Below are 20,468 nucleotides of genomic sequence, written 5' to 3'. Positions count from 1 at the left end.
GTGAATTAGGAAGCCTGGGTGTTTTTCCGTGTGTGTGTGTGTGTGTGTGTGTGTGTGTGTGTGTGTGTGTGTGCGGCGCGCGCGTGTATGTAGAGCACAGGGCAAGTGCATCAGAGGTGACCCAGCGAGGCTGAGATTGCCAAGGCACTAGTGCGATGCTTCTTTTAGAACAGCCTCCGGGGTCAGCTAAAAGCCACACTGGGATCTTGACCAAGAGTATCATTTGCTAGCCTTGATCTGCTGCCTTTCTCTTTCTGAGTGATACTGTTCCTAAAGATTAACTTCAACCCACAAAAGGTTAATGAGAAAGCACTACTGGCATCAAAAATAATTCTAAAAGGGGTGTTCTGAGAGAGTGCTGAGTGCTGTCAGTTACGCAACTGGAAACGTGGGCAGAATTCACTGTGCCTGTGTTTGTCCTGAGCCAGATGTTGCTGTGATGACACCTGCACGACCCGACTTGTGCTGTTCTCCCACGTGTCTGTCTCGACCCCACATCCACAATGCCACTGAAAGCAGGGTATGAGACTTATGTCTTTGTACTGCTGGGAACTTGCACTTTACAGGAAGGAATAGATACTGAAACATATTTGTTGAATCTCCAAATGATCAAAAAACATATTATGTTTACAAAACCAAAGAGCCTAATTTATTTACAGATGACATGGGCTGTCTGGATGACATTTCTCCTCAGAGGTGACACTAAAGTGAAACTTAATTCAATTCGTACAGCCTTTATTGAGCCCCATCAAAAGTCTCAGCAACACTGTGTGCCCTGAGGATAAAGATAGAGAGGCCAGAAATTCCTAAGTCAGAGCCCAAGTCACAGGCCTTTCTAGTTCCATTTCACCTATGACCGACTTTTGCTTGGAAACCAAATTCGCCTCTCAGTGAGAGTCCAAGTGCTGTCACCAGGGTTGCATGGTGTCTGCCCTGTGATGGCTCTGACCCTGCTGCTCTCACAGCTGCCTCGGCTGGGTGTGGTTCTTGACACGAGTGACCCCTGACCATGGAGCAGAGTTGTCTCATGCCCAATCATAGCATGTGGTCCCAAAGCAGGTCCTGCTGGACTCTAGCAGGGCTCCCTCTATCAGCGAGCTGTGCCCAGGGAGAGTCAGTCCCCCATGGGGCTCTCTTTAGGCCCAGCAGGACCAGACTGTTTTAAAATGTAGACTTTATTATTATTCGGGTATGGTGAGGCCAGCAGACCAGGACATGACTGCAATTGAAATTATAGTGTGTTACAGTTCCCAGGAGGAGGGGCAGCCATGCCATGGGGAACCACATGCGGAAGCACCAGGGTTGGTCAGCAGCAGAGGGGTGCACTGTGGTTTTCACAGGGAGGGACCAGTGAGGCAGGGTAAGCAAGCTTAGGGTTGGTAGTTTGAACAAGTTCAGGGCTCTGGGGCAGAAAGGCTGTTCCCTGCTGTCTAGTACCTGGCCCTGGGGTGGTTAGGGCAGGGGGATGTGCCCAGAGTGTGAAAGCCCCATAGAGGAGGGGGCTGGGGGGTGGGCTCTGGATCGGTCAGTTTGCATATGAAAGGTGCACTTGTAGTTGAGACCTTTAAGATCTCTAGGAACCCTCTAACCTCCAGAGGGGCAGCAAGGCCCAAAGATATAAAGCATCAGAAAGACAGAAAATAAAAAGGCATGATTAATAGACAGACAGCTAAGCCATGGACTGGGGGCAAAATGCCCTGAGCTGGAGGCCCAACTCTGTCGTGCTGGCATCTCTCTGGGCTTCCGTGGTCTCGCTTACAGCACAAACAAATCAGACGCAGGACCCGCTTGTCTATAAAGCGCCAGTGGGCTCGGATGTTCCAAACCTCAGCACTTTCTCTGGACTGCTATGCGTGCCCCCCTCATTTCAAGTGTCAAGCATTCCCACATTTGGTTTATTTTGATTAGATGAGTCATTTCGTGGGAATTCAAGTCGGTGTGCTGTTTCTCAATGGTATTTGTGATTTCACCGTGATACATAACTGAATATTAAAATGCTCTGTCTGAGGTTCGCTTAGTTGGGGGAGCATGAGACCCTGAAAATACCTGGTCTATGTTGTTAAAAGAATAGTAAAACTTTTATAGTTTAACAAACAAAAACAGAATGATTCAACAATACTAACGTTGCTTGTACTTTATTTCTGTGCACTATAGGAGTCTCTTAGAAATGACATCTCTGCAGTCCAGCAATTCTTTCACATTCATCTCATTTTCCTCAGTTCAATGCTAATAGAACTAAATGCAATAGTTTGTTATAAAAATTACATGTTTATTAAATATCCCTTTGTTTAAATTATTTTCTATTAATGTGTACACAGAAGAGTATCTAGAATGATGTTAATACTGCTTGTCTCTTGAGATAAGATTTTGGTTAACATGAACCTTTATTCTCAGATTCTTATGCAATTATTGATTTTTTTGTTCTGAGTGTGAAATATTTTTGTAGAAACAGTAAAATCCTTCCTTGTCCTGGGAGTAGCCTCAGTTGAGAACAAGAATGGGAGGCCTATTCTGTGCTTACCCTGTGGTGGGCCTGAAGCTGAGCGCTTCATGTATTATATCTCATCATCATTACAACACTGTTCACAATCCCTATGGTGCAGTTGACTTAAAGCAAGCCTCCAGAAGGTGGGCAGTTGTCCAAGGACACACATATGGGCAGGCACAGACCAAGCGTGACCTGCCACACCTCTGCAAGACAGGACCCTGGAGCCCCAGTCCCTGGACTGCCAGTTAAAACAACCCCGCCTGGGTCAGGCCAGAGGCCCTCCCAACAAGCCCAAACACTTGGCAGCTCAAGAGGGGCCTGCAAGGGCAGTGGAGACCTCAGCTTGCAGCGAGGATGTGCCAGGTGGGCAAAGTGGCAGGGCACAGCAGGACAGCGCTCTAAATGGATGTTACCTATGTGGTGCTCAGCGACAGGCAGCTTGCCCTAATTCTCAGAAGCCACTTTAAAGCCAGCACCTGCTCTGCTCCAGGCTCTGATTACCCTGGCTCAGCACTGCCCAGTGATGCTAACCTGATTTCAGCCACTCTGCAGAGGCATAATCACATTTGTGCAGAGGGAGTGCCATCCCTCCATCTCAGAGAGTCCATGACCCCCCTGCTGCGGCACAGCCCCTGTGACCTCCTCTGCAGCTGCGCCTGCCTGGCATGCATGTGCGTCGGAGGCACTGCCCTCTGTCTGCCACAAGGGAGGCAAACCAGCACTGGGAAGAGAGCAAAACTGCATTACAGGCCCCAGGCTCGTGCACCCCACCGAACATGCCCCCTGCTCTGTGCGGCACGTCTTGAGTCTTGAGGGCTCTGCAGCCCCTTTGAGAATTTAAGAAAGGCCACGTGGCTGCATCCCAGGAGGGGTCATTTAGTCACTGTGGATGTGCAGAGTTATCACCACAAGGGAACAACTGGGCAAGGAGACAGAGCTCACGCCACAGCCCATTCCCCATCTGGGCCCGGACTTCCCTCCAGCTGCACAATTCCATGGCTGTGATTGAAGATAACAAACCGGCAGCCCTCTCTTCGCAGCACTCTCTCCTTCATCAGGAGGTGCCAGGCCCAGCAGCACCTGCCCGTGCATCCTCCAGGACAAGGCTTATGAGCTATCGCTTAGCAGCCGGCACCCCTGATCCCCTCCACAGGGCTAAACACACCCTCACCCTGGTACACGTGTAGCTCTTATCACATGGAACAAAGATGGAGACCATTCCCAAGGAAAGGGCCGGAGCTCAGCACACACCTCCAGGCTGTCACACACTGGCACGTGGCACGTGGGGTATCTGAGGGAAACACTCTTATGATGGATGAGTGAGCTGTGGGACTTTTCGTGGCTCCATACGTAGGATTGGCCCATGTCTATAGCTTCTGCCAGCAGAATGTCACAGATGCCCCCAAATAGGCTCAGGGACTTGGGTCTTTAGAGCAAAATTCCAACAGGGGCATATTAATTTGGTCCCCTCATCTTCCATGAGGAAAATAAAATTTGGTGCTGTTCCTCTCAATCAAATGTATACTCTTCTCTTCGGTCCATGTATCTCTCCACTGCCTCCTTCACGGATCGTATAAACACACACAAACAACTCAGTTCAGCTCATCTTCCACTGGCCAGCATTTTCTCTCATGACTGCCCTATTTCTCTTTCCTTAAAAGAAATCTATTCCCACATTTTTCATTCCTTCTTTTGCTCCATGGAATCTGAAATTTACCCACAGACCCTCTAGGAAATCTACTCCTAAGAAAGTCACAAATTACTTCCTCTTAGCAAAATAAGTAAATAGACAGACAAAGTGTCTCTCAGTTCCTATACTACTTGCATCTCCAGTCTGCAAGATACTCTCCTGCCTGGGTCTTCGTCTCAATTGCCTCATTTGGTGTCCATAACTCACTGATGTCCTTTCTCACTTTTCTGCACAGGTTCCTCTTCCTCGGCCCTCCTTTCAATATTGGTGTTCTCTCAATCAGACCTTGTAGGCTGCCTCATCACTCCTAGTGACATTGACACCACCCAGACTCAGACGAACCCTATGTCTGTGCCTCTGGTTCAGACTCCTCTTCTTATGGGAGCTCAATTGTCCCGTGGACATCTCTACTTTCACGTCCCGCCAAAGTCCACAGTCAACTTGTGCAAAAACTAACTCATTGTGTTCTGTCCCAATCCTTGGCTCCCCCTGTGCTCCACCCCCTGTGCTCCACGCACAACAGGACCACCTAAGGGAGGAGTGTGGGAGTGAATCTGAACTCCCCCTCACTTCCTGCGTTCAAGTCATCACCAAGACCTGAACACTATTCTTCTTAAACGTCTCTCAATCCATTTCTTTCTTTTCGTATCCATTGCCATTGTTTTCATTGACACCCTCATTATCCTCAGCGAATTGCCAGAGTATTTAATCTCCCTGCCTCAGGTCTTGCCCCTGCCACCCATCCTGCAGACCACCCCCCCTTGGTCATCCTCTTGTGCCCTGACACATGTGATGAATAACTTTTACATCACACACCCACTCCCATGGGCAAACCCAGATTTTGATGGGTCAAAGTGAGTATTTTTCACATAAGCAATGATCTAAAATAATTCATAATATCTGCAAGTGCTGGCTGTTAATTGTTAGTGATCACTCGGTAAGGGTTGAAGGATAAGTAGGAAAGGCCACGTGGATGACAGACCATAGTCAGCAGCAGCACCATGTCTTTCCCTCTAGCCCCAAGAAAAGCCACTTGAAAGTATGAAGTTATTTTTATAGGGTAACCTTGAACTGATGCACATGGAAGAAAATCACTCTAATTTTAGGACTGAATTATAATTGGACAGGTGACTTGAGACACACGTCTCCACTAAGCTCAATGTGACAGTGCTTCCATGACATGCCACACAGATACCAGAGGGGTTTCTGAAAACACAAACCCAATTATGTCACACCCTGGCTTAAAAATCTTTTATTGGCTTCCTCTTGCTCTTAGGGAAGAGCCCGTGTTTCTGGTGTGCTGGTCCCTGCATGGCCCCTTCCCCACCCACCTCTGCTATGCCTCCTACATCCCCTCCATTCACCTCAGGCTCTGGAGTCTACAGAACTTGGACATCTTTCAGTGTAAGGCTTGGACAATAAGCAGCAGTTGATTGCAGTCAATTTCAGCTCCCAGCACAGCAGTAGCTACTCACTCCTCATCCCCAGGCCCATGAAGGCAGCTGAGCATGTGTCCCTGGAGCAGCTTGTATAGAACTTGAAGTAGTAAAGGTGAGGAAAGAGGAACCTGTCCTCCAAAATTCTGTGCTCTGATTGCTGATTGCTGCTCCTGATCACAGAAGTGCAAAGAGGTGGTGGCTACAGTGGTTGCACCCCCTTGCTCATTGCTGCAAGCTCCTCCCTACCCAGCTGAAGTGATTTCCAGGAGATTAGAAGGGCAGCACCCTTTTCTTCCGCCCTTTGTTCTTCTCTTTTGCCCTTTTGGAAAGTAAACATTAAAGAGTTGGATATTCAAAATCTACCACATATACAGGAGAAACTAGAAAGTCACCAGGCATACCCAGAAAAAGGCACAGGCTCATAAAAAACCTGATGCTTGGCACAGAGATGGTCTACAACAAGAAAAGACTGGAAAAACGAAACAAACCAAACCTACAATCAGTAGAAGGAGAGAAATAAAAAAGATCAGAACAGAAATAAATGAATGACAGATTTTTAAAAATACAAAAGATTGATGAAACAAAGAGTTGATTTTGCAAAAAGAAAAAATCTATAACCCTTTAGCTAGATTAATGGAAAAAAAGAGAAGACTCAAATAAATAAAATCAGAAATGAAAATTGAGACATTACAACTGGTACTACAGAAATGCAAAGGTCATAAGAGACTACTATGAACAACCACATGTGAACAAACTAGAAAATCTAGAGGAAATGGATAAATTTCTAAACACATACAACTTAACAGTGTTGAATGAAGAACTAGAACCTAAGCAGACCAATAACAAGTAACAAGATTGAAGCAATAGTAAAAAGTCTCCCAACAAAGAAAACCCCAGGACCAGATGGTGTCACTGCTGAATTCTACCAAACATCTAAAGAAGAACTTATACCAATTCTTCCCAAACTCTTCCAAAAAACTGAAGAGGAGAGAATACCTCCAAATTCATTCTACCAGGCCAACATTAACCTCATTCCAAAACCAGGAAAAGATACAACAAAAAAAGAAAGCTACAGACCAATATCCCAAATGAACACAGATGTGAAGGTTCTCAACAAAATACTAACAAACAGAATCCAACAACACAATAAAAAGATCATTCACCATGATCAAGCAGGATTCATCCCAGGGCTGCAAGGATGGTTCAACACATGCAAATCAAATAAACATAATACATCACGTCAACAGAATGAGGGAAAAGAACCATATGATCATTTCAATAGATGAAGAAAAAGCATTTGATAAAATCCAACACCACTTCATGATAAAAACACTCAACAAATCAGGTATAGGAGTAATGTACTTCATGATCATTTCAATAGATGAAGAAAAAGCATTTGATAAAATCCAACACCACTTCATGATAAAAACACTCAACAAATCAGGTATAGGAGTAATGTACTTCAGTATAATAAAAGCCATATATGGCAAACCCACAGCTAATCTCACATTGAATGGACAAAAATGGGAGGCTTTTCCTCTAAGATCTAGAACAAGACAAAGATGCCCACTTTCCCCATTCTAATTCAATATAGCACTGGAAGTTCTAGCCAGTGCAATAAGGCAAGAGAAAACAATAAAGGGAATTCAAATAGGAAAGGAGGAAGTCAAACTATACCTATTTGCAGATGACATAATTGTATACATTGAAAACCCTAAAGACGTCACCAAAAATTTACTAGAACTAATAAATTAATTAAGGATAGTGGCAGGATACAGAATCAACTCACAAAAATTGATAACCTTCCTATAGGCCAATAATGAAATAGCTGAAGAAGAAATCAAGAAAATAATCCCATTCACAATACCAAGAAAGTGAAAGACCTCTACAATAAAAACTATAAAACATTGATGAAAAAAAATTGAGGAGGACACAAATAATTGGATATCCCATGTTCTTGGTTGGAAGAATTAAAATCATTAAAATGTCCATATTACCCAAAGCAATCTACATATTCAAGGCAATCCCTATCAAAATATCAATTACATACTACACAGAAATAGAAAAAAATGATCTTAAAATTTGTATGGAACCGTAAAAGATCCCACATAGCTATAGTAATCTTCAACAAGAAGCACAAAGTTAGAGGCATTACACTCCCTGACTTCAAAATATAAAATATACTATAAAGCTACAGTAACCAAAACAGCATGGTACTGGCATAAAAACAGACAAAGAGACCAATGGAACAGAATAGAGAGTTCAGAAATAAACCCACACACTTATAGCCAACTGATTTTTGACAAAGGCATCAAGAATATATAGAGGGGAAAGGACAGCCTTTTCAATAAATGATGCTGGGAAAACTTGCAAACTACACATCAGACAAGGGGCTAATATCCAGAATATAGAAGGAACTCAAACAACTCAACACAAAAACAAACAAGCAAACAAACAAAAAACCCAATTTAAAAATGTGCAAAGGACCTGAACAGACATTTCTCAAAAGAAGATATAGAAATGGCCAATGAGCACATGAAAAAATTGCTCAACATTGCTAGTCATCAGGGAAATGCAAATTAAAACCACAGTGCAATATCTTCTCACCCAAGTTGGAATGACTATTATCAACAAGACAGAAAATAACAAAAGCTGGCAAAGATGTGGAGAAAAGGGAACCCTCCTACATTGTTGGTGGAAATGTAAATTGGTGCAGCCACTGTGGAAAACAGCGTGGAGTTTCCTCAGAGAACTAAAAGTAGATCTACCTGATGACCCAGCTATCCCACTACTGAGTATGTACCTGAGGAAAGTGAAATTAACATATCAAAAAGACACTTGCACTCCCATGTTCATCACAGCACTATTCACAATAGCCAAGAGATGGAATCACCTGAATGCCCATCAATGAATGAATGGATAAATAAGAACTGTGGTGTATATATATACATAAGTGATGTAATACCATTCAGCTATAAAAAGAAAAGATATCCTATCATTTGCAGCAATGTGGATGGAACAGGAAACCATCATGTTAAATGAAGTAAGTCAGGCACAGAAAGATAAATACCAGATGATTAGTGCAATCTAAAAAATGGGGGGGGGGCGGCATGTGGCTCACTTGGGAGAGTGTGGTGCTGAAAAATGGGGCGGGGGGTTCTCATAGAAGTGGAGAGAAGAATAATGGTTATCTGAGGCCAGGAGGTGGGGAGAGTGGGTACAGGAGAAGTGGTGGACTAACGGGTGCAAAACTTTTCTACCTATCCTAAGTGAATCATTGTGTGTATGCATATATTGAAACAACACATGGTACCCCACAAATAAGTACAAGTAAATGTTAAAAAAAATTACACAGCAAAAAATAAATTGTATCAATTAATAACCTTATAAAACAGAAGGCATCATGCCCAATTGGGTTCACTGGTGAGTTCTACCAAAAATTTAAGGAAGAAATTATATCAATTCTCTAAAATCTCTTATAGAAAATAAAAGTAAAAGAAATACTTCCTAACTCATTCCATGAGGTTAACATTGCCTAATACCAAAACCAGACAAGGACATTGCAAGAAAGGAAACTGAACATCAATATCTCTCAGGAGTATAGATGCAAAATTCCTCAACAAAATATTAGCAAATTAATTTCAACAATGTGTAAAAAGAATTATACACCACAATCAAGTGGGATTTATTTGGGGTATGAAAGTTGATTCAACATTTGAAAATAAATTAATATAATCTATCACAACAAGCTAAAGAAAATCACATGATTATATAAATACATGCAGAAAAAGCATTTAATAAAATGCAACATCTATTTGATAAAGACTTTTAGCAAACTAGAATTACAGTAGAACTTCTCAACTTGACAAATGACATCAACATCTACAAAAAACCTATCACTAACATCATAATCAATGGTGATAAACTAGATGTTCTTCTGCAAAGATCAGGAACGAGGCAAGAATGTCTGTTCTCACCACTCCTATTCAACATTGTACTGAAAATTCCAGCTAGTGGAATAAGCTAAGAAAAGGAAATGAAAGATATACAGATTGGGAAGAGAGAAATAAAAGTGTCTTTTTTTGCAGATAACAGAGTTGTCTATGTAAAAATCTCAAAAAATAAACCCAAACCCAAACCAAAACAAAACCCTCCTGGAACTAATAAACAATTGTAGCAAGCTGCAGGATAAAAAGTTAATACACAAAATCAAATTACTCTCTTATATTCCAAAAATTTTTTTTAAATGAAATTTGAAATTAAAAACACAGTACCATTTATAATAGAACCAAAAAATGAAATACTTAGATATAAATGTAACAAAAAATGTGTTAGATTTATATGAGGAAAAATACAAAACTCTGATGAAAGAAACAACGAAAGATCTAAATAAACGTAGATACATTCCATGTACACAGATAGGAAGTGCTAATATCATCAAAATGTCAGTTCTTCCAACTCAATCTATACATTCAATGCAATCTCCCCCCCAAAAAAGTCCCAGTTGAGTTATGATGTGGAGATTCGCAAGGTGATACTAAAGTTTGTAGGAGGAAGCAAGAGACGCAGAATAGCTAACGCGATATTGAATAATGTCAGAGGTCTGACTTGAAACTACCCAACTTCAAGACTTAGTATAAAGCTACAGTGATCAAGACAGTAGACAGTGTGTTCTTGACAAAAGAACAGCTAAACAGATCAATGAAACAGAAATATACCCACACAAATGTAGTCAACTGATCTTTGACAAAGGAGCAAAGGCAGTTCAATGGAGGAAGGATAGTCTATTCAACAAATAGTGCTGGAACAACTGGACATCCACATGTAAAAAAAAATAAATCTAGACCCAGACCTTACACCTTTCACAAAAGCTAACCGAAAATAGATCATAGACCTAAACATAAAATGCAAGGCTACAAAACTCCTAGAAGACAACATAGCAGAAAAGGGAGATAAACTCGGGTTTGGTGATGAGTTTGTAGATACAACATGAAAGGCAAAATCCATGAAAGAAACCATCGACAAATTGGACTTCAGTGAAATTTAACATCTGCCTGCTAAAGACACAGAAATGACAAGACACAGACCAGGAGAAAACATTTGCAAAACAAGATGGATTTTGTAAAATGACTGATACTGAAAATATACAAAGAACTCTTAAAACTCAACAATAATAACAAATAATCTGATTAAAAAGTGGGCCGTAGATCTGAACAGACATCTCACCAAAGAAGATGTTCACATAGCAAATGAAAATGTGAAAAGATGCTCAACATCGTATGCCATTAGGGAATTTCAAATTAAAACGACAACGAGATACCACTACCCATCTACTCGAATGGCTAGAATCAAAAACACGGACAAGGGCCGGCCCCGTGGCACACTTGGGAGAGTGCGGCGCTGGGAGCGCAGCGATGCTTCCGCCGCAGGTTCGGATCCTATATAGGAGTGGCCGTCCGCTCACTGGCTGAGCGAGGTGCGGGCGACACCACACAAAGGGTTGCGATCCCCTTACAGGTCACAAAAAAGACAAAAAAAAAAAAACATGGACAAAACCAAATGTTGACAAGGATGTGGAAAAGCAGGATCTCTCATTCATTGCTCACGGAAATGCAAAATGGTACACTTTGGCAATTTCTCATAAAACTGAGCACACTCTTTCCATATGAGCCTGCAATTGTGCTCCTTTGTATTTACCCAAATGAATTAAAAACGTATGCCCACACAAAACCCTGCAACCCGCACACAAATGCTTACTGCGCTATATTAATAAGTGCTAAAACTTGGAAGCAACCAAGAAGATAAAAGCTATTGGAGCGATGTGGCCATGAGCCAAGAAACACCGGCCTCTAGATGCTGGAGATGTTTCCTCCACTGCTTTCATTCTACGAATCTAAAAGAGTGTGTTTCAGTAGATTATTCTAGTGAGTCTTAATGTTGACAATACAGGTTCAAAAAAATTTTACCTCATTCAATAGAATACTTTCAAATTGCACGACAGCCTTTCTCAAAGGCACACATAAGTACTGCCTGGCCTGTGAGCATCATGACAGCCTGGAAAGCGACTCTGGCACCCCGGCCCTAGTCCAGGCCCAGGCAGGGCTCAGAGACCCCCAGGGTGCCAGATGCACCGAGTGCTGTTGAACTTACAAAGAATGGGATCAGGCCGGCCGCCTTGTCTCTCTCCAGGGTCTCCTGCAGGGCAGAAGCGCGCATGGCAAAGTTGCCGTCTGAAGGGATCGCTTTTAATTTCACGCCGCCGATCAGCGCGGCTCTTTCCACTGAGGAGTGTGCCTGCGAGGAAGGAAGGAAGGAAGGAAGGAGCGCGTCAGGTCTGTGCGGGGTGCTCAGCCGGACTGATGAGCCCCTGCTTCTGCAGGGAGTGCCTGACACTTCAAATGCGGGGTTCCCTGCACCCCACAAGTGACAGAGCTGCCCCTCTCTCCTCCCTCTCCCTACACCTTCACGAAGTCCCTCTTTTCCTGGAGTTCTCTCAGTTCATGTGGATTCTTGCTTTTAAGTTGAATGAATCAAGCACCCACCATAAGTGCAAAATGCAGGGTCAATATTGGTGACGTTTTCATTTGCTTGTTTGAATTCAAGATCAAGTGGTGAGACCCTGGAAGGTGTACCCCAGAAGTGGATTTAGAAATCCTGGGCTCAAGTTCAGGCTCTGCCTCTCACTGTGGGGCTTTGGGAAGCTTGGTGGCCAAGCTCGGTCAATAGATGCTCAGCAAATAGGGTCTGCAGTGAGGAAGACAGTGACAAGCAGCCATCACTGGATGGCGGGCAGAACTATCCTCCTCAGGGAACCCCAGGAGAGTCAGCTCCCACTGAGCTTCCACTTCTGCCCTGTGACCCCCACCATCGCTGTCTCTTGCCTGACCCTACATGGAGCCCAGGCACCACTGCTGCTGCTGCGTGGCTTCCTCTGGTCAGCTCCGGAGGCAGAGGGAGTCCAGCAGGAAGTGCACAGGCTCTGGAGCCTGGGGACCCGAGCAGACTCCCAGCTGTGGACCTCCATGGCCTCAGTGCCCCAGGAGAACGTAACAAAGGACAGTTGTGAACAGAAGACTGATGACGTGGGGCACCAAGTAGGGTACCTGGCGTGGAAGGCACTCACTAACCTGGCTGTCTCCCTCTTTTCCTATTAGGTGCAAGAACCACCTGTGAAGCTTGTGACAACTCCAGGAAGTTGTTCTTTTTACGATCTTTGTGCATCGTCTTAAACTTCAGATGAGCAGTGAGATGACCAGTTTATAAATTTATGATGCACACCTCAACCCTATGCTTTCTGGGCTAACGCTGGCCTGAAGTGCAGATTCAGCCCCAGGGTGACTCAGAGAGAAGCATCAGGAGGACTGTGCAGGCAGTGACAACAGGATTTTTAAATAGACCAAAGACAGAGTTATCTGTATGTGCACCTGCCTCATGTGGTTGGTGCTCTTGCTGTCCCCCCAGGTCTCCTTGACGTGGCCTGCGTGCCCACCCCTAGCTGCAGTGGATGTTGCTGACCACGGCTCCCCACTCTCCCCTCTCTGGAGAGCCACTCTCTGCTAACAGAGATGTCCTGCCCACCCCCACTGCAGGACTGACTGTACAGATGCCCAACAGGCTGGCTACTGCCCCAGGAGGGGACACTTCTGTGGCCAGTTCACACCACAGAGCAGGCCCCATGGGCCCGGCTAGTAGAGACTCCCCAGAGTCACACTTGCCTGACCCCCCCAACCCTGCTTCTCTAGCTCCTCACAAGTGACCCCAGTGGGCACCCCCTCTGTAAATGGTGAGCACTGAAGCCCTGTTTCAGGCCCTGCTCCTGGGGAATCTGATGGAGGCCCACAGAAGAATTACACCCTGAAGCTCACGGGCACCCAGCGTGTGTGAGAATTCACCAGACTCCTGTGCATCTGCAGTGGTACTAGCTACACGCCGTCCTGGGGAGGATTGAGAAGACATCGCCAGGTCATTCTCTGAAGGGCCAAGCTTCCTCACAGAACCCCCGTTGGGAAAGGCTACACCCTAACATTCATAGCGACATAGCGACGAATCTCAACCTGGACTTAGCGAGTGCCTGAATGTGCTTTGTGTTTTTGGTTTTGGTTTCTTTAGGACTTCTCATGTTCTTCTGGGAAACGAGGGTGGCATGACTTCAAATGAATACATTTTTCATGTGTAGGTATAACTTAAATGCATGGAGTTAAAGCACACAGAGACATAATCCTCCTGATTAAGCGTTGAAACATGGACACTATCTGTTTCAGGCTATGTTATCAAGACCAGATTTTGTAGTTCAAATGCTCGGTGTAAGGAATTCATTAAAGATAAATATGTCAGCAAAACTAAATCAGCTACTCCTTGTGGAGCCCAGTTTCTTGAGGTGCACGGTTTGTATTTTTTGTGGCCCTCTTGACCACAGCTCCTCTTGTGGGTTCTCCTATGTTCATCAATCCTCTTTCAATTCACTCCATCTCACACAATTTGGGGGTTTGTTTTGCTGTTATTTTTTTTAACCATTTTCACATGGGTCAATCAACAGAATCATGCTAAATGCTCTTATTTGCAGAGTTTCTTAACCCTCACAAAGCACCTGCAAATCCTTCATCTAATGTGCAGTCATTAGCTGAGCCAAGCAGCTACACCAAGAGCAGGTATTATTACCCCTCTTTGATGGTAAAGAGACAGAGACTCAGAGAATTTACGTGATTTGCCTGAGATCATATCACTTAAGAGAGCAGAGCTGGGATACAGGACAAGGTCTCTAAGGCCCATGTCAATCTGTCCATAATGCCTCTCTGAAGGTGGGCCGGACTATCCCAACATACATCCATGCTGAGAGAGATGGTGATCTCTCAGCACATTTATTTTCTTTCAACTCAATCTATTGAGTCCCCACCCAAGACTCTACCCCTTCCCTTTAGTACAGGTCTTTATCCTGGTGGTACCTGAGGAACTGTTCTTGGATTTGAAAGGATGCTGTGTGGTTTTCTTCTGTTTTATTTGGATCTGACATAAAAAAACAAAACATCCAGATCTTGAAGACCACGGACGCCCCACACACTCACTTGATCGGATGAGTAGGCCACCAGCTTCTCCATGATGGCAGCCTGTGTCAGCTCTGGGGAGTCGGCCTGCAGCTGGCGGGTCACTTTGGTCCGAGCAGCCAGCAGGGCCACCAGAGTGGCTTCACTGGCACTTCCCTAAAACCAAGAGAAAGGTCCAAATGAAATTCAAAATACAGCAAAGAAGTCAGTATCCAAATTGTTGGAAGAACTATTTGGGGAACATATTTTGAAAGATGAATCTGAAATCGCAAAGTTCACACTCTTTTGCATTGGAGAAATCTGAACACCTCCGACTGCCACTTTGGCTCTAGTTTGACATTTCTTTGTCTATTTTATGCAACAGTAATAGCTAACATTTGTGAGCACTTAGTGTGTACCAGCTATTGCAGGACAAGCTTGGCGGGAATTTCGTCATGGACTCCTGCTCCCAGCCTGACCTAGGAGGACTGTTCACATCTCCATCAGAGGAGGAGATCGGCCCAGGGCACAGTGGACAAGCCCAGCTCTGTGTCCATATCTTCCTGGACAAAGAAATTTGTATTTGTTTATAAAATATGGGTGCATTTCTCTTGGGACTCAGGGATGCTTTGGAAGACTTCTTTCAATCTTTTGGGCTGAATTGTGTACCCCGAAAATTCATGGGTTGCAGTCCCAACCCCTAGTACCTCAGAATGTAACCATATTTGAGGATAGGGTCTTTAAAGTGATAATTAAGCTAAAATGACATCTTTGGAGTGGGCCCTAATCCAGTCTAACTGGTGTCCTGATAAAAAGAGGAAATTTAGACACAGACAAAGGCATACACAGAAGGACAACCAGGCGAGGACACAGAGAAGACAGCCATCTGCAAGCCAAGAAAAGAGGCCTCCAGAGAAACCAACCCTGCTGACACCTTGATCTTGGACTTCTAGTCTCTAGAATTGTGAGAAATCAATTTCTGTTGGTTGAGCCACCTGGTCTGTGATACTTGTTATGGCAGCCGTAGCAGACTAAAGCAACTAATGTCAACAACTTATTTTAGCAAAGTAGTAAAGAACAGTTAAAAACTCACTCCTTTGAGGCTGGGAGTGGGTAAAAGATAGGAATTCAGTGCCTGTCATATTATCTCATTTAATCTGAAAAATAATCCTACTTTCTTATTTTGTTATCTTCAGGAGGAGAAACTGAGGCTACATAATTTGTCCCAAATCAGCAGCCAGGAAGTGGCATGGCTGGAAGTGAGCTGGTACCTGTCCTTTCTAGGGCATGGGCCTCCGCACATTTGTAAGCATTTTCCTGCTTAAGCAAATCCCAGAAGAAACCCATTGACTGACCAACATTAACATTAGAAAGAACAAATAAAAGAAGGCAGCTTTTTGTTGATAATAAAAGAGGTTGAGGAGGTCATAAAGTTTTACAATACCATTATTACCTAGAATGTTAAACTTTCTTCTTAACATTTTATCCTCCCTTCATTGATCCTGATTTCCCTTTTTTTTTTTTTTTTTTTTCGTGACCGGTAAGGGGATCGCAACCCTTGGCTTGGTGTCGCCCGCACCGCGCTCAGCCAGTGAGCACACCGGCCATTCCTATATAGGATCCGAACCTGCGGCGGGAGCGTCACTGTGCTCCCAAGCGCCACACTCTCCTGAGTGCGCCACGGGGCCGGCCCCTGATTTCCCATTTCAACTTTACCATTCCATGGGCTGTTACTTATTCTTTTCAGTCAACTCATATCCTTAGGGGAGATGGGTAATATTTAATAATAAACACATTTATTCATGTTTCTCTACTTCATGGGTTCAAATACATAGATATACGATCCTCTTAATTCAGCATCTAAAATGAGTAGTACATTTCTTTAAGGCTGTTTTCGTGAACAGTGATTTTAGACTGTTTTAGACCACGTTAAAGAAATTTAGCTGACAAAGCTAAATCAGCTGTCCCGTCCCAGGAGATCCAAGCACCTGAGGACAAGTGCTGTATTTTACATGTCTCGTCTCCTATGCACCCCTTATCTCTCGCACATGCCTTATTTCCTCCAATTCCCCCAACACACACACACGCACGCACACACACACTGTTTGTCATGGGTCCACCCACTGGCTCATTCATTCTCGCTGGAAATGTAACAGGAACATCTTATGGAAAGGCACAGTTCCTTAATCTGATCCTTGGTACACGATGTGACCACGGCTTCTCTATCTAAATTCCACCCTCTGTCTGCAGCCCTCTAACTCAAACGTGCATTCTCTGAACCACATTCTAATGAAAAGCTTTCAATCACCACGCCAATATTTATGGGTTTTCCTGTGGGCTCTATGTCCTGAGAGAAAATTTTCCTTCTTCATTCAACAAAAAGTGATTAAAAAAAAGAAGAAAAAGCCCCACAAAACCAAGAGTCAGTACAGCATCCAGAACTCAACAGCTCCAGCGTGGCCAGAATGTTTTGGTAAACTGGAGCACGCGATCAAGGGCTCTCTCTGCCCTTTGTTGGAATCAGATTTTTGTGGAGGGAAGAGTAGAGAGGGTGAGCAGTGGCAGTGGCTTTGCTGGATCCCAGGCACACAAAGGTTGCCATGGTAAGGCCACTCAAGAGGCAGAAGGGAACGCTGGTGAGATCTGACGCTGTAGGCTGTGATGCCTGGAGCAGAAATATCCTTTCATCTTCTGTTGTTTTCAAGTGTCACCCCACCCACGTGAGAAATTGCCTCTGCTTGAGCAGAAGCTTTCAAACTCAATTAAGAGACCATTTCTACAGACCACGTGCATCCAGCCTCACAATAACAATTTGCCATTTGACTCAGACGCCCGTCACCTAGCTGATGCCCGGCAGCTGTGATTACAGATCCAAGGGGACCGATGTACAGACTGGCTCATGGCTGTCACCAGGCTCCGGTGCTATTTGGGGCCTCGCAAATTACAGAGAGTCAGCCTAGGCAGCTGAAAGGGCAAGCTTCCGGCTGCAAACACAGACTCCAGTACCTGCTTTCATCCAGCAAAAACTGAGGGGATTGGACTTACAGGACAATTGTGGTGAAGCATGCATGGGCTGAGAGATGCCAGGATTATTCTTCAACAAATGCCAGGACTTCCATTGTCTTTCCAAAATGGGATTGTCTTTGATGAAAAGACCATTTAACCCCCAGTAGCATGCACACCTCTGGACACCAACCCAAGCAAATGGTCAGGGGTGATCTGATGTTACTCACAGCTCCAGTTCCCTTTTCTACCAGCCTTGTCTTTAATTAACTTTTCTACCTTTCTGGGCCCTGGTTTCCTCATCTACAAAAAAGATTGTCAATAAAGCAAACAACCTCGTGAACATGTTGAGGATAAAATAACAAAATAAAACACAAGAAATAAGCTAAAACATAGCCAAGCTCATAGTAGGTATTCAATAAAAAGTCGCTATTATAATAATAGACTCACCGTGGATTATGGGGTATTTGTAAGATTCTTTGAGAAATATCAAATTAGAGGAGTTATCTTGGGCTGCTGAAAAAAACTAGATATGAAATTGTTTTTGTTATGAGATCCACTGACCCAGAAATGATCCCTTTCTGGTTGTAGTTGCTGCATTTTGAATTTTGGTGGAGGAATATTGAAAATGGACACAGCCAGGAGAGCCCTGGGAGGAAGCTGATAATTTTGGAAGATTGTTGCATCTTACCCTAAAGAGGTCCTCTGAAGAAAAATTTGACACCACATAAATATCTTAGGTATTATTTATATAAACTGTGACATATCATAGAAAGTCATGCAATAATAATATCCTCAAAAATATTTAAACAATGGGAAATGCTCACAATAAAATAGTAAGTAAAGCACCATACAGAAAATCTGTATGCACGGGGATTGTATTATCTCAATTTTGTTTTATATATATATATATACACACACACATACATACATATTTATATACTTTTTTTTCACATGTAGATATTGAAATAACACTGGGGGAGAAATATGCCCCCAAAAAGTTGCCGTATTTTTTCCATTTTTACAATGAACATCCAGTTTCCATAAATAGAAAGGAGACAATAACTTTTATTTTTTTTATTTTTATTTTATTTTTTTGTCTTTTTGTCTTTTTCCGTGTCCGGCAACGGATCGCAACCCTTAGTGTTGCCCCCGCACCGGACCGGGGACCGGCAACGGGATCGCAACCCTCGGTGTTGCTCCCGCGCCTCGCTCAGCCAGTGAGCGGGAACCGGTCTGTATGTGGGATCTGAACCCTCGGGCAGGAGCGCCGCCGCGCTTCCCAAGCGGCGCACTATCCAGTGTGCCACCGGGCCGGCCCGAGACAATAACTTTTAAAAGTGGAATAACAGAACCATTTATTGCATTAAAGGCAATATATTGGCAATGTGGAAAATTGAAACCACATAGAGAAAACTGGGAGGAATTTCTCCTGTCTATGGGAGAGAAAATGACAAAAATGGAAAATATCAAAAGAAGGAGAGAAATCATGGAAGAGGCACCCCATCTGTGGAAATTGAAGCCTTTGGGAAACAGAGGAGAGGTGACCCACAACAACTAAGACATATTAGAGGAAAAATCTCCTATGGTGAGGCGAGAGCTGGGTCTTATATGAGCAAGGCTTTCCAAATGTTAGGGGGATCAAAATGAATGGAACAGATGAAACAGTAGATCTTGGCAAAAACGTATAGAATTATAAGAAAAAGTAAGTCTGCCACCAACGTCAGGCCTGTGTGAAGGATTAGACTAACACCCTTGCCTGGAATTGAGTCATCTGGACCTCAGAACCACAGGCCCTCCGGGCACTGCTTCTCCCTGTGGACGCTCAGGCTCTGTTTCTCATAAGGAAGCAGGGTGCATGTACTGGAAACTAGAAAGTCTCCTGGCCTTCACCAACCTGAAATGCAGCTGATGGGCATCAGCTCGGGGCTATGAGCCACAGTCCCTGCCCAAACCAGAAGGGCACCTGCGACATCGTCTTTTTGCCGTGATCTTGGCCAAGGGGTCTTCACCAGGCTTCATAACCTCTGACAAGAAGAAAACTGCCCTGGGGAGCTGGAGTATTTTGTGTTTGCTAGATTGCTGTTTCTGCTCTGTTTGAAAGTCCAGCTCACAGCATCATATTGAAGCTTTGCTTACAACACAGCGGGTATTTCACTTCTATCCACTCCCCACTCAGAATCACTTATGGATGGTAGAAAGTGATAGAGCCAGAATGGGAGGGAGGCCTGCACAGAGGGAATGGTTCTGAGCCTGGCCATGGTATCAGCCATCAGTCCTGGCACGGGGGCCTGATCAGGGATCTCTGCATCAGAATAAACCTCATCAGAATGAACTAGAGTTCAGATTCTCCAGCCCAGCCAAGAGCCATTGAATTCAAATATCTAAAGATGGAGTCTAGGAATCTGCACTGTAAACAATTTCCCTCCATGTCTCTGATGCACACTGGATATGGTAGGCAGAATAATACCGTCCCCATCCCCTGAAAGCCCAGAATGCCCAGAACCTGTGATTGTTTCCCAGGAAAAGTAACCTTGCTGATGCTATTAAATTAAGAACCTTGACTTAGAGAGATTATCTTGGATTATCTGGTTGGATCCAATCCAATCACATGCATCCTTAAATATGAAGACACACTTTCTCATCTGCAGTCAGAGGAACATGTGACCACAAAAGAAAGGTCAGAGAGAAGGAATATGCTGGCTTTGAAGGTGGAGGTGGGGGCCATAGAAGCTTCTAGAAGCTGGAAGAGGCAAGGAAACAGACTCTCCCCTGGAACCTCCAAGGTGTCAACCTTGATTTTAGTCCAGTAAGACTCAGGTCAGACT

General features: G+C 44.1%; 1 protein-coding gene across 6 annotated transcripts in view; it reads right to left on the bottom strand.

Moving 5' to 3' along the window:
* Nucleotides 1-20,468, bottom strand: part of DDC (dopa decarboxylase (aromatic L-amino acid decarboxylase)) — a 77,252-nt gene that overhangs the window by 32,413 nt on the left and 24,371 nt on the right. For 4 of the 6 annotated variants that reach the window (XM_008569873.1, XM_008569872.1, XM_008569874.1 and 1 more), the window contains 2 exons: nt 14,680-14,814; nt 11,768-11,911 (listed from right to left, as the gene is read on the bottom strand). The exons of 1 other annotated variant lie outside the window; for it this stretch is intronic. In XM_008569873.1, coding sequence (XP_008568095.1) covers nt 11,768-11,911; nt 14,680-14,814 — 279 coding nt within the window. The remainder of the gene's footprint in view (nt 1-11,767; nt 11,912-14,679; nt 14,815-20,468) is intronic. One more of the 6 variants, XM_008569875.1, reaches the window with a different exon arrangement.

The sequence above is a fragment of the Galeopterus variegatus genome, unplaced genomic scaffold (assembly GCF_000696425.1).
Source record: "Galeopterus variegatus unplaced genomic scaffold, G_variegatus-3.0.2 Scaffold540, whole genome shotgun sequence".
NCBI classification, from domain to species: domain Eukaryota; kingdom Metazoa; phylum Chordata; class Mammalia; order Dermoptera; family Cynocephalidae; genus Galeopterus; species Galeopterus variegatus.
Note: the sequence above shows the minus strand (reverse complement) of the source record. Positions and strands in the feature narration are given on the sequence as shown.